General features: G+C 34.2%; 1 protein-coding gene across 2 annotated transcripts in view; it reads left to right on the top strand.

Moving 5' to 3' along the window:
* Positions 1-13,449, top strand: part of Btk (tyrosine-protein kinase Btk29A) — a 117,260-nt gene that overhangs the window by 5,771 nt on the left and 98,040 nt on the right. For both annotated transcript variants that reach the window (XM_088259247.1, XM_088259248.1), the window contains exon 3: positions 5,980-6,199. In XM_088259247.1, coding sequence (XP_088115373.1) covers positions 5,980-6,199 — 220 coding nt within the window. The remainder of the gene's footprint in view (positions 1-5,979; positions 6,200-13,449) is intronic.

The raw sequence follows: 13,449 nt of genomic DNA, 5'->3' as shown, positions 1-13,449 counted from the left end.
AATTGGAAATTGACCGGGGATAGTTAGAGTCGTCTGTGACACGGCCAACGATATCTCGGACAAACGCCTATATCTAAAAAAATGGTATTCCTATTACGAACAACAGTAAGACAACAACAAGAAAGAAAGAAAACTTTAAATAACAAATAAATGAAGGCTTTATCAAAACATTTCCCCAGATGAAAATTATTACTTCAATCAATTCCTACCCCGTTTGTGCGCTTGTTTAGACTGGAAAGGATTGATTTTGTGCGAAAATTAAATATCGAATGCGATAGTTAGGTTATATGAAATATTTATAAAATTTGAAATTGGAATGACCCGGGATGGTAGGAGTCGTCTGTGACACGGCCATCGATATCTCGGACAGACGCATACATTTAAAAAAGTTGGTATTCCTATCACAAACGGCCATAAGAAAACCAACTTTAAACAAGGAATGAATAAGGGTCGTTTTACATTATCAAAATATTTTCCCGGATGGAAAGTATTGCTTCAATCAATTCCTACCCCGTTTGCGCGGTTGTTTAGACCAGAAAAACTTGATTTTATGGGAAAATTTGAACACGAGTGCAATAGTTAGGGTATATGTTAGATTTATAGAATTTAAAATTGGAAATTGACCAGCGATGGTTGCAGTCGATATATCGGACAGACGCCTACATCTAAAAAAAAAGTTGCCATTCCTATCATGAATATCAGTAAGAAAACCAACTTTAAACAACGAATAAATAAGGGTCGTTTTTCATTATCAAAATATTTCCCCGGATGGAAATTATCACTTCAATAGTCTTATTCCATTTGCGCGTTTTTTACACCGGAAAAGCTTGATTTTGCGGGTTAATTCGATATCGAGAGCGATAGTTAGGTTAAATGGAGATTTATAGAATTTGAAAATGAAAATTGACCGGGGATAGTTGGAGTCGTCGATATCTCGGGCAGAGGGCGCCGGGGCGCAGGCGCAGGGCGCCCTCCCCCTGTGGCCGCAGTGCGCCGCCAGTCGCCCGCACACACGGACCGCACACGGACGCCGCGCGCCGCCACACTCGCGTCGCGACGCCGGACTCTCCTCGCACGGGCCTTGTGGGCGTAGACGTCGCACCCCCCAGGGAAAGGGTTGCGCGCTCCAGTTATAATTGTCAAAGGTGACCGAAAATTTACCCGGCGCAGTCGAGAAAAAAATCCCGAAAGGAAGGGTACTAAAGGGAATACTAAACGTCCGAAGGTGTCTCTGGTGATACATACGACGGTCAAGAGGTATATTGCATACATATAAATATGTATGTATAATTTTATAAATGTATACATTTTTCAAATCAGCTTTTTACACCTCTATGACAAAGACTTATTTTTTGGATATCAATATATATATATATATATATATATATATATATATATATATATATATATATATATATATATATATATATATATATATATATATATATATATATATATATATATATATATATATATATATATATATATATATATATATATATATATATATATATATATATATATATATATATATATATATATATATATATATATATATATATATATATATATATATATATATATATATATATATATATATATATATATATATATATATATATATATATATATATATATATATATATATATATATATATATATATATATATATATATATATATATATATATATATATATATATATATATATATATATATATATATATATATATATATATATATATATATATATATATATATATATATATATATATATATATATATATATATATATATATATATATATATATATATATATATATATATATATATATATATATATATATATATATATATATATATATATATATATATATATATATATATATATATATATATATATATATATATATATATATATATATATATATATATATATATATATATATATATATATATATATATATATTTATTTATTTATGTGTATGCATATGTTTAAATATCGAGTTCGTTTTCAAAACTGTATGCATTTTTTTAGAATTTATGTTCAAACATTTAATTTATTGAAATTTGACATCACAAATAGGATTTTTATTACATCGGTTGAATTTATTTGCATATATACATATATATATATATATACATACATATATATAATATTTATATATATATACATATATATATATATAAATATATATATATGTATATATATATATATAAATATATATATATATATATATATATAAATATATATATATATGTATATATATATATATATATATATATATATATATATATATATATATATGTATATATATATATATGTATATATATATATATATATATATATATATATATATATATATATATATATATATATATATATATATATATGTATATTTATATATATGTATATATATATATATATATAATATATATATATATATATATATATATATATATATATATATATATATATATATATATATATATATATATATATATATATATATATATATATATATATATATATATATATATATATATATATATATATATATATATATATATATATATATATATATATATATATATATATATATATATATATATATATATATATATATATTTATTTATTTATGTGTATGCATATGTTTAAATATCGAGTTCGTTTTCAAAACTGTATGCATTTTTTTAGAATTTATGTTCAAACATTTAATTTATTGAAATTTGACATCACAAATAGGATTTTTATTACATCAGTTGAATTTATTTGCTATGTTTTCTTTTTCTAACCCTCATCCGTACTTGGTGATGCATAGGACATTGCATGCGTCAAAGCGGTGTTATCTTGATCGTTTATTACGCGTAGACAAGTTGAGGTAAGGTTCCGGTCTTCATGTACCAGTCCAGGGTGTTATTGAATAAAAACTATGGTTTTAAATCCTTTTTATGTATTTCAACCCCTTTGGGAATCGAACCCGCGACCTCCAGCACTAAGGCTCAGTATTCTGACCACTAAAATATGGAGGCAGAGAGAATACAATGCCACACCAATCTATCATTGCTAATAATCTTCGCCTCTCCCACATTCATGAATCTTCTCACATATATCCGCCGATTATTCCTACAACATCTGACAACTTTCAAGTATTTAAAATACTTGATGATACCTGAAGTTTTCACCGTTCTTCCTCTGTTTCTATTACCAACCACATTCGCCTCACAAATTGTTTTACTGTTCTTTCTTTACTTTTTTATGATTTATATAGTTTAAAATATATCGTATGTTCATATGTTTGTCTTAAAAAAACTTTGTAGTTTGATCGAACGGATGTCTGCCAATGTAGTTTAGTGGTAAGCGCATTAGGCTACCGCGCTGAAAGTCCCGGTTTCGTTTCTCTAGAAGGTTCCTATAAATACAAGTGATTTTTTTTACTTAATATTTATTTTATATCACCTAGGACTGGCACTATGAAGCTTAGAACTGATCACCTTATCTTCACGGTACTAATGATCATGACGAGATGTTACTGTGTCGATGGAATGTAGTGCCATATACACCGCTGTAATAGCGTTAGAAGAGAAGAACATAAATTATAATTGAACAAACAGTCTCCCGAATGATTTTCGTCTAGTGCATTAATGCAAGCAACCCTCCCGTGTATCCACATTGACGTGTTTACTGATGCACACACACACCCTTCAGCGGTAATGGCGTATGGTCCTGTATTTGCACACTTTATCCTGACACGACATCGCACTTAAACAGTTCACATATTGTATAAACCGACGTACGTACGGATAGTTTCCCTATTTTATAAATTGCTCAACCCGCACATCGATTCGCCGGAATCGCTGAACGTATGGACGTTTGTGCACTACACGGAATTTTACCGTCCGGCACTTAAGTTAGCATGATCAAACGGATGATTAGCTTGTGCTTTTGTCTTACAGATGTCATATACGAATTTTTACTCGAAAATGCAGGAACATATACAGCGTTTGTGCACTACACGGAATTTACCGTCCGGCAGTCCGGTTTTGAAAAATGTAAGCGACTACGACAGTTTAGCGTGATCGAATTTACGCGCAACGTGTTCACGCACCGGTCAAGAGCACCGATCCCAAGAAAGATGGACAAAAGCACAAGCCAATCGTCGTTTTAAAACGCAAACTGACGTGCCGGACGGTAAAATTCCGTGTCGTGCACAAACGCCCTATGGCAAAGGCTTCGCGATCCTGTGTCGTCCGGAACAACTCCACTCCTCTCATCCTGGTCCAGTCGCGAATGCTGCGAAGCCACGATGTTCGTTTTTTGCCAGCTCCTCGGCGTCCTTCTATTTCCCATCATTATGATTTGCAGAATGTAGTATTTTTCTGCACGAAATACGTGACCCAGATACGAAATCTTCCGAACCTTGATATTGGAAAAAAGACATTTACAGAAAAGTGTGTAGTATATAGTGTTACAACATTTTGAGTGTGTCCAAATACTTGTTCACAAAATCTGGATTATCTCCAATTACACGAGTTATTTATATTTAAATATTGGAGATAATCCAGATTTTGTGAACAAGTATTTGGACACACTCAAAATGTTGTAAATAAATTATCTGATCAAATTATAAGCTTAAATGATAAAAATGAAAATGATATTTACTAGTGTTTCTCATGTGTGTGATTATAATCCAGGATTCGGACCTCACATACTAAGTAAAGAGTTTCTGCTCAATAAAAAGCTTCTTCCCATCTCACCAATAGATGTCTCTAGTGAAGTTCTAGTGATTCAAGAATAATGTTTTAAAATTGGTTCATATATATGGTACTTCCAAGAATTTGAGTAGTGTGGTTGTCAATAATAGGTAGAATTGGTGAATGTTACACGTGTGTAAAGTGATCACTTAAACCAGCCTATGACGGTCGTCAGCCCCGTAAATGCCTAGACTTCCATATTCTTCTTCACCTTTGATGGGATGTCAAAAAAATTATATGAATATATTCAATTCAATTTATTCAACAAGAAAAAATTAATATGTACATAACAAACAATATTTAAGGCGTATATATTAAAACTAAGCAAGAAGACTTAAAGGTGTAGAAGAATCCCGCTTCGGAAAACTCCTTCGGACACATGGAACAGATCAATATCCACTGTGATATTGTTCAACATAGCGGTAGCTCTTCCTACAGGCATAACCATCGGCAGGTTGGTCCTGTGTATAGGAATGTGAAACAATCTATGTCGACGCTGTCTTAGGTAACTATCGGGAACATACAGACCAATGTTCCGGATAATTTCAGGATTATCGATCATACCGCGCAACAATCGATAAAAATGCGTAATCAAATACACATTCCTTCTAGTCTCTAAACTATTGTAGCCAAGCATACCCTGGAGAAACTCGGTCGGGTAGAGCCAATGTGTTATATATGTATAGTGTTAATTTGATATTTTATTTATTGTTTCGGCATTAACTTTGTGGTAAGACATGTTACAATAATTAAAGAAAACACTTCGTTTTTTACCACTTGAGTTTAATTATAGACTACATGTTTCAGAAGCTAAACTTCCATCATTCAGGTCTGTATAATAACTAAAATATAAAATATAAAATTGTTCTATAAATAAGGATAGGGGGAAAGTAAGGGGAAGGGGTTAGTCAAGGAACGGAGTTTGAAAACAAAGGAAAAATTGAAAGCAATGGCGAAGAATTTTGAAACAATATATTATTTAATAAATTATTATTAGAATTCAGGTTTTTTTGTATTTCTAAATTTTCAAGATAATTCATAATTTGGCCTTTATATGGAACAAGGTGTAATAATTTTAATTTATGGGAGTGAAATGAGTGATTAGTATCTATTATATGATTTGCAAATTCCGAAAAATAATTACTAACAAGACCGCTTTGATGTTCTTTGATTCTAATCTTTTCTTTAATTATTGTGTTAATTTGAAGTGTGTGTTGTTATCCAGAAGCGCAAGGAGCGCGGGCGCATCGAGGTCGGGCGCGTGCAGGTGGTCGAGCCGGCCGCGCTCCCCGGCGGGCCGCCCCCGGCCGAGCAGCCCGCGGAGCACCCGCCCGGCTTCCCCTTCCAGGTGGGCTACCGCGCGGACCAGGGCCAGCGCTACACGCTCTACCTCATCGCGCCCAGCGAGCGGGACAAGGCCGACTGGATAGCCGCCATCCGGGCAGGTACTACTCCCGACTCCCTACTCCCTACTCCCTACTCCCGACTTATATAAATATAAAATAAAACCCTTATCCGCACCCCAATGGTGCATAGGGCACTGCGTCATATAAACGCAGTGTTATCTTGATCGTTTACACATGAAGGAAAGGTGATCAGCCCTCCGCTTCAGGTACCAGTCCAGGGTAATATTAAATAAATATGACAGTAAAAAAATCACTTATATTTATTTTACCCCCCTTGGGAATCGAACCCAGGACCTCCAGAACGGTAGCCGAGCGTGCTGATCATTACACTACGGTTACCACACTGAATATCATTGTACCTACTCACTGACTCCTCTCTCTCTCTCTATTGGCTTATAAGCATGTTCTATACTTTTACAAATATTATCATGTAACTCTTCTCTTCTGTCCGCCTCCGTGGTGTAATGGTTAGCGTGTTTAGCTACCGTGCTGGAGGTCCCGGGTTCGATTCCCAGGGGGGTGAAAATAAATATTAGTGATTTCGCACTGTAATATTTATTTAATATTACCCTGGACTGGTTCCTGAAGCGCAAGAGTGATCACCTTGCCTTCATGTAATAATGATCAAGATAACACTGCGTCAATTCGATGCAGTGCCCTATGCACCATTGGGTGCGGATAAGGGTTATAAGTAACTCTTCTAGTGTTTCACGATTAAATTTCTTTGTATACCATATACATATCGTAGTCATACAGGAGAAAGTGACCAAGTGCATATTTTACAAAAACGTGATAATTGACTATTTGATATCTTACTAGCTTAATATTGCCCTTAAAAAATCCCAAGGGATTTTAAACATGGAAGTATAATATATTTACTTGTAAAAAATGATTAACTGCATTGATGTTTATTTTCTTGCCAAGCAAAAGACAAAAGCAAAAGAAAGTGACTTAAATGGCACTCCTGAACATTTTACGTTTCGTTAGTTGGTCACATTCTCCTTTACGACTACGATATGGCCGATCGACCGGGGTTTCGAAATTGCAACCTGGCAACCATGGATATAGTGAGAATTAAACCTGCCAACCTTAACTAACTATCATCTATCCATCAAACAGTCTCTCCGCAGGCGTAGGCAGAGAGAATAGAACGTCACGCAAATCTGTATTTGCAACCATTATTCGCCTCTTCCATATCCATGCATCTCCTCATTACAATTCATCATTAGAGTCCCAACTGTCCATCAAACCTTTTCCCTCAGTTTTTCCCTCTACCTCCTTCCCTAAACTCCCTTTTCCATTGCTTTCCTTATTATCATCAATTTGTAATTTATGTTTTTCTTTTAAATGTTCAAGTACCATCTACCCTCTGATTGCTAAAATCTATATCAAATGTTTTGATCAATATCACTAGTCTGTTTTTGGTTGGTTGGAAGATATTGCTCTTTTATAAATAAGTCCGCCAATGTAGGTACTTATTTCTTTTCTCTACATGAAGTTTAAACAAATAAATTAATAAATATTTGCGGGGGAAGTTTTTTTTAATCACCTAACGTCCAAGTTACTCTGAAATCTAGCTACGGCTTATGTAACACCGCTTATCATGACCCTAGTCAGGCTTCCACTTTTTGAGTTTCAAAGCCTATGCCTACTCGTGAGTGGATTTACTCTTTATGTTTAAAGTTACTAGAATTTCATGTTAATCGTGAGTGAAAATTCTAGGCGAAAACACTCGCTTTGCGGGGGAAGTTGAAATCTTTTTGTTTTTTTAGATAGTTGGCTCACCAACTCCTTATCAATCAACGCCAATATTTTATTGATCTAAAGTGCTTTAGTTTTACAAAAATACATTATCCGGTTGCCAAATATTGGTTCCTTCCCGTTCCATTAGCATCTCCCCTACGCCGGGCTGTCGGGGAAGATTTATGGACTCGGTGCGTTCGGTTCGTCATCCTCGATTACTCACTGCTCCCCGCTCCCTGTTCCCTGCTCGCTGCCAGCCGATATAGGAGTGATCCTTCCGATCGCAGCCGATTCCTTTAATTCCCAATTTCCTCCTCGTCACTGCGACCCCTTCCCCCACTCCTTGCGTTATCGCCATTTAGCTGTAATCAGCATGCTACTTCCATAGGAAATAAGTGTTTAAAAAATACATTCTCTCTACAGCAAATTAAGAGAGATAGAAACTCATTTCGTCGATTCGTTTTATCCGCCTCCGTATTGTAATGGTCGGGACGCTCGGCTATCGTTCTGGAGGTCCTGAATTCAATTCCCGGGTTAAATAAATATAAGGGATTTTTTCACTCTTATATTTATTCAATATTTCGCTGGACTTGTACCTGAAGAGGAGGGCTGATCGTCTGTCCTTCGTGTGTTAACGATCAAGATAACACTGCGTTTATATGATGCAGTGCCCTATGCACCTTCGGGTGTAGATAAGGGTTTGATGACGACCTGAAGCGGAGGGCTGATCACCTTTCCTTCATGTGTTAACGATCAAGATAACACTGCGTTTATATGATGCAGTACCCTATGCACCTTCGAGTGCGGATAAGGATTTGATGAAGATTATAATTTTACTAGTTATTTTATTCGAAATACCGAAATGTGGTGCAAAAGTTGTTTATATGTTTGAAAATACATTGATTATACAGTAATAAATGTATAGATGTAATAAAAAAGTATAGATGCCTCGTCTCTGTTGGGACCTTTTAACCTATAATATGTATCTCGGTATTACGTCTTATGGACCAAAATCCTGTGTCTGATAGTGTAAATAAATAAAAATATGTAATAAGCATTTCGTTATTACTGAAAGGAAACCCGGAAGTCCTTCTCGCATTGGGAAAATAGGAAATGAAAACTTCCAGACTTGTCGACATAAGACAGTTTCGATATAAAACGTCGCGCTGACTTTATGCGCTTGCTTAAATGGAAAATGTCACTCCCCAGACGACTGTGGAATAGCACGCCCGTGATAACATTTTATACTTATACATCATAATGCCATTCCCCTAAAAAATGGGTCACTTTTCCAGGCTTAACTTTTTTAAATGAAAAAGTCATTATCGCGCTGGTCCGCTCTCCTGATGGCCACTAAATCAAAATGACTATCTCCTCTGTAATGTAGTATCTCCATTTTTACATTAGATTTAATTCAAATGCCTAAATGTATTCGTTACTCGCATACATTTAGGTGTATTCAGTGATCCTGACAATTTTTTTACTTATTTATTTTTTTACAAAAATGTTAATAATATTAGTATATAACCACTCACCGAGATTTTTATGTCTACCGGTTTCGAGACGTACCCGTCTCTTCGTCAGGACAATCATTACCACAGCATGCAAAAAATACTACCCTTCACTACCATAGCACTATTTACACACTTAAAACTATTATTAGATTAAAACCAATATTTTTAGCTTTTCCACTTTATTTTTTATTTGACCAGCGACCGGGTTTCGTCGTTACCGACATCATCAGACTGGTTTCGTCGTTACCGACATCATCAGACCAGTCTGATGATGTCGGTAACGACGAAACCCGGTCGCTGGTCAAATAAAAAATAAAGGGGAAAAGCTAAAAATATTGGTTTTAATCTAATAATATATTAAAAATGCAATTCTATCACGAAGTGTCAGTGGATAATATAAATCACTTAAAACTACACAAAATGTTTAACACACGCGATTTTTGGTCGACCTGAAGATCAACATGCACTAAAGGTTTCAGCACAAACATGCGTTACGAGACGAGATTAAACATGCACTAAAATAAATTTGATTGATAATTTTTTTGGATAATTTTTTTGACCTTGCGATGAGAAGTCCCTACAAAAAAATATATTACGTTGATAGGCAGTGAGATCCCTATTTCACAATATATTCATTAAAACCATCATATTTTCTAGTAAAAAGCCGCTTAAAACTCATTCGCCAAAAACTTAAAACGAACGCAATTTCATTCGTTACGTTCAACGAAATTATGAAAAAAATATTCGATGATTTGTATATGTAATGAATCTGGCGAAATGTAAGGTTATGACATGCATACATAGAGAAAAAAACATTTGAATATTCGACAAGCGCTGTGGCGTAGTTGGGTAGTCGCTCGACTGCAAAACTGGCGTCGCGGGTTCGATTCCCGCCAATTGCAAAATGAATTCAAGAAATATTTATTTTCTATAGGTCTGGGTGTTTGTGATGTATTTTTAACATTTACCTTCCCTGTCCTTACTATCCTACCTGCAGACAAGCATCTAAAATAGACGCTTTTGCGGGTTATTCCTTAAAAAAATTAAAAATAAAAATTTAATTTTTATATAATAGTATGGCAGATTTTATATAATTTTATATATTTTATACAATACTTAATTTCATATATTTTATATAATAGTATTTGTCTGCCTCCGTAGTGTAATGGTCAGCACGCTCGGCTACCGTTCTGTAGGTCCCGGGTTCGATTCCCAGGGGGGTTCAAATAAATATAAGTGATTTTCCACTGTAATATTTATTCAATATTACCCTGGACTGGTACCTGAAGCGGAGGGCCGATCACCTTTACTTCATGTGTAAAAACGATCAAGATAACACTGCGTTATATGACGCAGTGCCCTATGCACTATTTGGGTGCGGATAAGGGTTTTTATTATTATTATATAATAGTATGATCATCCATTTATTACTATTTATGTGCCTTTTTCGGATTCTTAATATAAGAGGAAAATAATAATACTTCACGAAAAGTGAAATAACTTACTCAAAGTTAAATTACTAATATTAAGAAAGCACGGTTTAAGTGAAAATAAAATTGTTCGCTATTCAAAGTCGAACACAGCCGCGTTAATCACTGCAATGCAGATACAGACGTAATAATACCTAATCAAATAATTTACACCTTAAATATAGACGAAAAAGTCAGCCGCGAAATATGTCTTTATCAGTGAAAAATTTTACTTTACAAAACTGCGTGTATTTGCGAAATCCTCACGAATTGACATAACGTTATACATAAGTGTGCGCAAGAGGCAAAGATTGTTTGCAAAGATAAATTGGTGTGGCGTTCTATTCTCTCTCCGTACCCCTGCGGAGAAGCGGCGTGGTTTTTTTTTAAAGTTACATTATCTATATATTTATTTTCTTTAAAAAAATTGTTATGTAACGAATAAATAATGTTAGATCATGGGTTGCTATTTATCGGTATAACGAATATTAAAATTCAAACTGATTGTGGATATTTATTTATAAGGCGGAGAAAATTCAGTATGTTTATGAACGAAATTCTCAAACGAAAACTCGAAATATTATAAATAATGTTTTTTTAGCCTTTCAATAAACAATTCCCTTTTCGCATGTAAAATAAAATAAAATTGCTCCTTCTACATTATTCATACGAACGGTCGAAAAGGATATATATTTTAAAAGTTAACCTTTCAACATCTGTCCCTTATCTAATCCCACGTATAACGGAAAGGATGGACATTACATGAGAAAATTATGATATACTTATGCACATACAGATATATGTATTCATATATCATAATTTCTATAAGCCCGAGGAAAACTTATCGAGTATTTCAGATATTTGAAAGTGGTCAGGTCAGGAGTCGGAATAATCAACGGGTATGTAAGAGATGAATGAATGTGAAAGAGGCGAAGATCGGTTACAAAGTTCAAATCAATTGAAATAAAAATTTATTATTAGATTAAAACCAATATTTTTAGCTTTTCCACTTTTTTATTTGACCAGCGGCCGGGTTTCGTCGTTACCGACATCATCAGACTGGACCAGTCTGATGATGTCGGTAACGACGAAACCCGGTCGCTGGTCAAATAAAAAAGTGGAAAAGCTAAAAATATTGGTTTTAATCTAATAATAAATTAAAAATGCAATTCCATCACGAAGTGTCAGTGGATAATATAAATCTATGAAATAAAAATATAAAAGAGTTTTCTTTAATGTTTTTCGCAGATACTTTGTGGCACATTTTATAAACTTTATAAAATAAACACCTTTGTTTTAGAATTTAATAAACCCTGATGATGACAAGGTTCTTGTCGAAGCCGGTAGGTTAGTTAAAGTCTACTAATAATAAAAAAGTGGTTAAAACAAAGTTGTTTAATTTTATAAAGTATATAAAAGAGCGTTTGCTCAAAATCTTAAGTCTCCCGTAGTTATCCATCGATTGCTTTGAAATTTTGACACAACGTTGCATTCAAAATACTCGAGTGTTTTTATATAACGGTGATAGATACAAGCATGTTTCACTGACACATGTTTTTTGTCGCAACATTTTGAGTGTGTCCAAATACTTGTTCACAAACCTGGGTTTCTCCACGTATTTTTATGGAATTATTTTACATTTTTGTCATCTCATCATTGCTGAAGAAGAACTTGTTATTTTGTTTGTTTTTACCTGGCTGTCCTAACACTTACATTTTTACAAAATTTTGAGTGTGTTCAAATACTTGTTCACAAATCTTGATTATCTCCAACTACAGGAGTTAATTTTTATATTATTTTTTGGCATCTCAAAGTAGATGAAGAAACTTCTTCATATATCAATAAATGCTTCTTCATCTCACCAATAGCTGCTGTCTCTAGTGAAAATTCTAGTGATTCTTGTACAATGTTTCGAAATTGTATCATATATACTTCCAAGAGTTAGAGTAATGTGGTTGTCAATCATGGGTAGAATTGGTGAATGTTACAAGTATGTAAAGTGATCACTTAAACCAGCCTGTGACGGTCGTAAGCCCCGTAAATACCCAGACTTCCATATTCTCCTTCATCTATTTTGAGATGTCAAAAAATAATCGTGATCACTTAAACCAGCCTACGACGGTCGTAAGCCCCGCAAATGCCCAAACCTCCATATTCTCCTTCATCTATTTTGAGATGTCGAAAAATAATTGTGATCACTTAAACCAGCCTATGACGGTCGTAAGCCCCGTAAATGCCCAGACTTCCATATTCTCCTTCATCTATTTTGAGATGTCAAAAAATAATTGTGACCAGATAATCCTAGCAGCCATTCGACTTTTTCCTAATATCTGGGTAAATTGGGCGTATAATGGAGTAAATCAGTATCCGCCGCTCACAACGGTGGTCATCAATCATCCCCGCTGAAAGGATTGAGCGCGCCCAGAAGGGCTGTCGGACGTAGTGCCACTCAATACGGGGCGGGCGATGCGGTGAATGGTGACAAAAACATACTCCGCCATAATGTATTGTGCCTACTATTATGTGTAACTATTGTACAGTACATTGTGAGACTAACGCCCAC

The sequence above is a fragment of the Brachycentrus maculatus genome, unplaced genomic scaffold (genome assembly GCF_059751285.1).
Source record: "Brachycentrus maculatus isolate JH-2025_06_01 unplaced genomic scaffold, ASM5975128v1 h1tg000115l, whole genome shotgun sequence".
NCBI classification, from domain to species: domain Eukaryota; kingdom Metazoa; phylum Arthropoda; class Insecta; order Trichoptera; family Brachycentridae; genus Brachycentrus; species Brachycentrus maculatus.
The sequence above is the reverse complement of the archived record's forward strand: the minus strand, read 5'-3'. Positions and strand labels throughout refer to the sequence as shown.